Source organism: Temnothorax curvispinosus, unplaced genomic scaffold (assembly GCF_003070985.1).
Source record: "Temnothorax curvispinosus isolate PA1 unplaced genomic scaffold, ASM307098v1 QBEX01004352.1, whole genome shotgun sequence".
In the NCBI taxonomy this organism is placed as follows: domain Eukaryota; kingdom Metazoa; phylum Arthropoda; class Insecta; order Hymenoptera; family Formicidae; genus Temnothorax; species Temnothorax curvispinosus.
In genome coordinates this window covers 1-6,217 of record NW_020214132.1, presented here as the reverse complement: position 1 = coordinate 6,217, position 6,217 = coordinate 1, and the positions used below count along the sequence as shown (strand labels likewise).

The 6,217-nt window shown below is 35.6% G+C and overlaps 1 protein-coding gene across 1 annotated transcript; it reads left to right on the top strand.

The window, feature by feature from the left end:
- Nucleotides 1–40: 40 nt before the first annotated feature.
- On the top strand, nt 41–6,208 carry LOC112453441 (chromodomain-helicase-DNA-binding protein 1; the record flags this gene model as incomplete). The annotated part of the gene is made up of 17 exons (XM_025014232.1): nt 41–261; nt 348–517; nt 595–758; nt 843–1,002; nt 1,118–1,430; nt 1,508–1,715; nt 1,800–2,080; nt 2,165–2,891; nt 2,986–3,231; nt 3,477–3,647; nt 3,870–3,993; nt 4,072–4,226; nt 4,295–4,656; nt 4,788–5,022; nt 5,303–5,422; nt 5,510–5,737; nt 5,879–6,208. Coding segments are annotated over 17 exons (4,215 nt in total), but the record flags the coding sequence as incomplete, so codon positions are not given.
- Between the last annotated feature and the right edge of the window lie 9 nt (nt 6,209–6,217).

Here is a 6,217-nt window from a genome sequence, read left to right as displayed (position 1 = left end):
TAGGCAATTATAAACGCGAATCTGTTAGGTATAATGCATACACGGTCCTATACGTACAACTTACTGTTTTAGTTCACATAATTCGTGGAATTCAGAGAGTTCAGAATCAGAATCTGATGAAACTGAGAATCGTAGACCCCCACCTAGCAAATCCTTGAACAGGCGTGCTGCGCAAAAAGCGAAAGAGAAAGCCAGAGTGCGAAAGAAGCATATCTCTGAATCTTCTGATAACTCTTCCTTCGACAGTGATGATAATAGAAGGTACGTATTGAGAAAAATTGACTAAAAGAAAGAGAAAGGTATGAAAGTCAGATTCCAATAATCCACATATTAAACTTAATCATCAGGCAAGTTAGTAGACGGACAGGCACGGCAGTTAGTTATAAAGAGGAAAGTGAAGAAGGTACCGATAGCGAGGATTTGGTTGAAGTTGACGAATCGAACGCTGCGTCAACAGAGCCTGACAATGCGGAAACCATTGAACAAATTTTGGGACAGAGGATGGGCAAGAAAGGAAGTTAGTTTGTTTTATTCGTTTAGCACTGTGATGCTGTTAATCGAGATATTATTTACAAAATATATAATTACGTGCAGTTACGGGTAACGTGACGACAATCTATGCTGTCGAAGAAAACGGTGATCCCAATCCAGAGGATCTGAGTAACGTGGAAACTGAAGTACAATATTTGATCAAATGGAAAGGCTGGTCTCACATACATAATACGTGGGAATCAGAGGAATCTTTAAAAGCACAAAAAGTATAGCGTTATTAATAAATTTTCTAGTCTTTGTTAACTCTCAGTTGTGATGTCAGGAAATACTCATAATCTTGTGTTTGTTAGGTAAAAGGATTGAAGAAGTTAGACAATTTTATTAAACGTGAACGCAGAATCAGGCAGATGAGAGAATATGCTGAGCCAGAAGAGTTGGATTATTTAGAGTGTCAACTGGAACTTAAACAAGATCTTCTAAAAAGTTACAACAATGTTGAGAGGATTATTGGTATGAAAATCTTTATTCTGATAATGATATTTTAAATAATATTTAATGCTCTTCTCTCTCTATTATAAATATAAATTGTCATGATGATGAATCATCGTATAATTTTTTTTGTCAGCTGACTACAAGAAACCAGACTCTGAACATCCCGATTATTTTTGTAAATGGGAAAATTTGTCGTACGCCGAGGCCACATGGGAAGATGGAACTTTAATAGTGAAAAAATGGCCAGAGAAGATAAAAGAATTTCGCGACAGAGAAGATTCCAAAAGAACACCGAGCAAACATTGCAAAGTCCTCAAATCTAGACCCAAGTTTTATCCGTTGAATGAACAACCTGCTTACATGGGCAAAGAAAAAGATTTAGTATTGAGAGATTATCAAATGGATGGACTTAATTGGATGATACATTCTTGGTGCAAGGAAAATAGGTGCGCAGATTTTCTAATAACGACGCTTGAAATTATTATATTTATTTAATCTTTTAATTATCTACTTTTTTCTGCAGTGTTATATTAGCCGATGAAATGGGTCTCGGCAAAACAATCCAAACAATATGCTTCCTTTATTACTTATTTCACACGCAACAACTTCATGGGCCATTTTTACTAGTAGTTCCTCTGTCGACAATGACTTCCTGGCAAAGAGAGATGTTTCTGTGGGCACCTGACCTAAATTTCGTTACTTACTTGGGCGATGTCAATTCTCGTAATATTGTAAGTATATTATTGTTTATTATTTATTATTTCGCAATATTTGAAACACTCAGAGATTCTCTAAATAATATAAATTATTTTCAGATTAGGGAATACGAATGGTGCTACCGAGGTTCGAAGAGACTAAAGTTCAACGTCATACTTACGACGTATGAGATAGTACTTAAGGACAAAGCATTATTGGGTGCCTTAAATTGGGCGGTATTGCTAGTGGACGAAGCTCATCGATTGAAGAATGACGATTCCCTATTATACAAAGCACTTACCGAATTTCACACCAATCATCGTTTATTGATTACTGGTACTCCGTTACAGAACAGCTTGAAAGAGCTGTGGGCCTTATTACATTTCATTATGCCTACAAAGTTAGTTCCTATCTTTCTAAATTTATGAAAGTATAAGTTTATTCTATTTTTTATATTTACATTTATTATAATGTTTGAATGTAGGTTTACCTCTTGGGAAGAATTCGAGAAGCAACATGACAACGCCGCAACGAAAGGATATTCCAAGCTGCACAAGCAATTGGAACCATTTATTCTACGTCGAGTTAAGAAAGATGTCGAAAAATCTTTACCTGCTAAAGTCGAGCAGATCTTACGAGTAGAAATGACGTCCTTGCAAAAACAATATTACAAGTGGATATTAACTAAAAATTATGAAGCGTTGCGAAAAGGCGTGAAAGGTTCTACTACGACATTCTTGAACATCGTCATCGAATTGAAAAAGTGCTGCAATCACGCCTTTCTCACGAAACCGATCGAAGGCGAAAGGGAAAAGACTAACGAAGATTACTTGCAACAATTAATTCGTGGTTCTGGTAAATTAGTGCTCTTGGATAAATTACTAGTGAGATTGCGCGACACAGGACACAGAGTACTAATATTCAGTCAAATGGTTAAGATGTTAGATATTCTCGGTGAATATCTGCAAAGGAGACATTTTCCGTTTCAAAGATTAGACGGAAGTATAAAGGGGGAACTACGAAAGCAGGCATTGGACCATTTCAATGCTGAGGGATCCCAGGATTTTTGTTTTTTATTGTCGACGCGAGCCGGTGGTCTCGGTATTAATCTCGCCACCGCGGACACTGTGATAATTTTTGATTCTGACTGGAATCCGCAAAATGATTTGCAAGCCCAAGCCAGAGCGCACCGAATAGGACAAAAGAATAAGGTATGCCAGCGATTGTTTCGAGTCGATGCTCGCTTGTATGAATTTTCATACAACTTCAATCTTTTGTAATCAAATTTACATCATATTTATATAGGTAAACATTTATCGATTGGTTACTAAAAAGTCGGTCGAAGAAGAAATTGTTGAGCGTGCGAAACAGAAAATGGTCTTGGACCATTTAGTGATACAGCGAATGGATACAACCGGGAGGACAGTATTAGATAAAAAGAACGCGGGGACCAACAGTAATCCGTTTAACAAAGAAGATTTGACTGCTATTTTAAAATTTGGCGCCGAGGATCTGTTTAAAGACGAGGAAGACGGAGATGAGGAACCAGCTGTAAGTTTATTGGCATCTCACACTTTGGTTAGAATGTTTAGCGCAGAATATTTTAATTGGAAATATGAAATCCTATCAATATTTAACGCGTTATTAATTTTGACACATTTATTCGGACGTAACATCAGTTTGGTGTATTTAGAATGCTTATACAATAACTTACTATTTTAATAATTAATATTCCTTTATGTAACAAATGTTCTGTAATAAATATATTAATTTAATTATGTTTATTTCTGTAATAGTGTGATGTCGATGAGATCTTAAGAAGAGCTGAAACGAGAGACGAAGGACCGACAACAGTTGGCGATGAATTATTGTCTGCCTTTAAAGTCGCCAGTTTTAAAACAGCATTTGAAGAGGATTTGGAACCGATTAATCAACCAAATGATAACGATGATGAAAGTAAAGATTGGGTAAGTATCTTAATTTATTTCTGAATAAATTAAGAAAGTATATTCTTGTATATCTCTGAATAAGCATATTGTTCTTTTGGCAATTAAAAAAATTTTCTATATGTATCAATATATATATATATACTTTCTTAATTTATTCATAAATAAATTCAGAAATTTAGAAAATTTGTTATATATATATATAAAATTATTATCTATTTATCGTTCTTTTACGTGTTTTAGGCGGAAATCATTCCGGAGAATTTCCGAAGAAAAGTGGAAGAGGAAGAAAAATCAAAGGAAATGGAGGATCTTTACTTACCACCAAGAAGTCGGAAAACTCTTCAGCAACTCAATCAAAGCGAAGGTATTTTTAGAAATACTTGCATTTGAATGTAAAATATATGAACAAACGCATAAATGCTACTTATATATTTGTTTATAGGAAGAGGCAGAAAGCGAAAAAAAGTACAAGATGATAGCGAGGATGGCGAGGAATCTGGTAGCGAGGCAGAAGGAAGTGACGATGACAGACCCAAGAAGAGAGGTAGACCAAGAGTTTTGCCACGCGAGAATATCAAGAGCTTTACTGATGTTGAGGTATTTAACATTTGATTAGAAATGGTTGATTTTTTTGCACATTTTTTATACAATGTTCTTTTTTATAGATACGACGATTCATCAAGAGTTATAAAAAGTTCCCGGCGCCTTTGAAACGATTAGATGATATTGCGACTGATGCTGACTTACAAGAGAAACCGATGTCGGAATTGCGCTTCTTGGGCGAGCAATTGATGTCTAGATGCGACGCTTGTTTAGCAGAATTTGAGAATACCGCAAAAGAGAATAAGGGTAGCGAGGAAGATAGCAAGGGGAAAGGTCGTAAGAGAAGACGGGGACCTACTTTTAAGATGGGTGGTGTAATGGTGAACGCAAAGTCTTTCTCAGCCGCGGTTAAAGAACTCGAGCCTCTGGAACAAGCTTTACCATCCGATCCTGAGCAACGTGCTAATTGGCATCTCGACATTAAGTGAGTTTAAATAATTGTTATTAATTAAAATCTCTAATTAATTAGAAATTAAAATAGCGAAAAAAATTATTAAAATTAATGGATTTTATTTGAAATTAAGTACGAAATATTAAAAATATTTTTTCTAACAGATTAAAACCAGCCAATTTCGAATGTGAATGGACTATCGAGGATGATACTAGACTATTAAAGGGTATATATCAACACGGCATGGGTTCATGGGAAGCGATAAAAACAGATGCCAGTTTGAAACTTGGAGATAAGATCTTTCCTAAAGACAATAAAGTACAACTCAAACGCGTGAATGCACGTGCGGAATATCTGTTGAAGATTTTGAAGAAGCAAATTGATCTTAAATTAGGAGTGGTAAGGTCATTTGATATTTGACATGTCAATAGACATGTCTTCATTGATCTCTTTTACTTCTACAGGATTATGTCTTTCTTCTCCAATTAGAGACCGAGTACAAGGTAATATCCCAACCCTTCCCATCCTTTCATCCTTCCTTATACTTTGACAAGCAAACGTGATGTACGAAAGAGTTATGGAATATGTGAATTGTGATATTAATATGTCTAATATACATTATACTTTTTTTTTAAGGTTTTTTAAAGGTTTGCATCTATAAGTTGCTTAATTGTTTCAGACGCGAATGAGAAAGCCGAGGAAAACCAAGGAAACGAAAACGGCAATCACCAAAGAGATTGTAGAAGATAACGATAGCTCTGGTGACGAAAATAAGAAATCAAAATCCAGAATTGATAAAGTAAGTTTTAAAAACAAGAGACTAGCCTTGCATATTTTGTGAATTTATATGAATTATACGTCTATATGTATTTATAATTATTTATAGTCTGCGGTTAAAAAAGAAGAAGAGAACGTTGCAAAGAAAGATATTAAGGAAGAAGTCGATGATTTGTCTGACGAAAAGAAAAAAGAGAAAAAGGCCAAAAAGGAGAAAAAAGATAACAAGAAAGCGAAAAAGAATAAGCAAGCCGCAGGTCCCATGCATTTTACTGCGAATAACGAACCAAGAGCTGTCGATGTAATCGGCGAATTGGACCCACCAATATTCGATGAGGTTAATATCATTCTTTTAACGGATTTGTATATTTTTCTTGTGACAACTTCTAAAATAAATATATAATATGTGTATAATGTGTAAAAATTGAGGGAAGAACTGTTAATATACTATTTTTTAATACACTACTTTATCATGCAGTGCAAAGAGAAGATGAGGCCAGTAAAGAAGGCATTGAAGGCTTTAGACACACCAGATATGTCTCTGAGTCAGGAAGAGCGAGTCGCTCGCGCGCGTCGATGTCTTTTCCAAATCGGGAATCATATCACCACGTGTCTGGCAGAATATAAATCTCCTGAACAAGCCAACGAATGGAAAGGCAATCTCTGGTACTTTGCTTCCAAGTTCACAAACTTTAAAGCGAAAAAGCTTTACAAGATGTATAAGAACCTGGTGAAACAAGGTGGCGACAGCAACGGCGGTTCCACATCCAGCCCTGATAAAAAAGAGGATGCTTCTAGTACTGCAAAGGTACTGCGC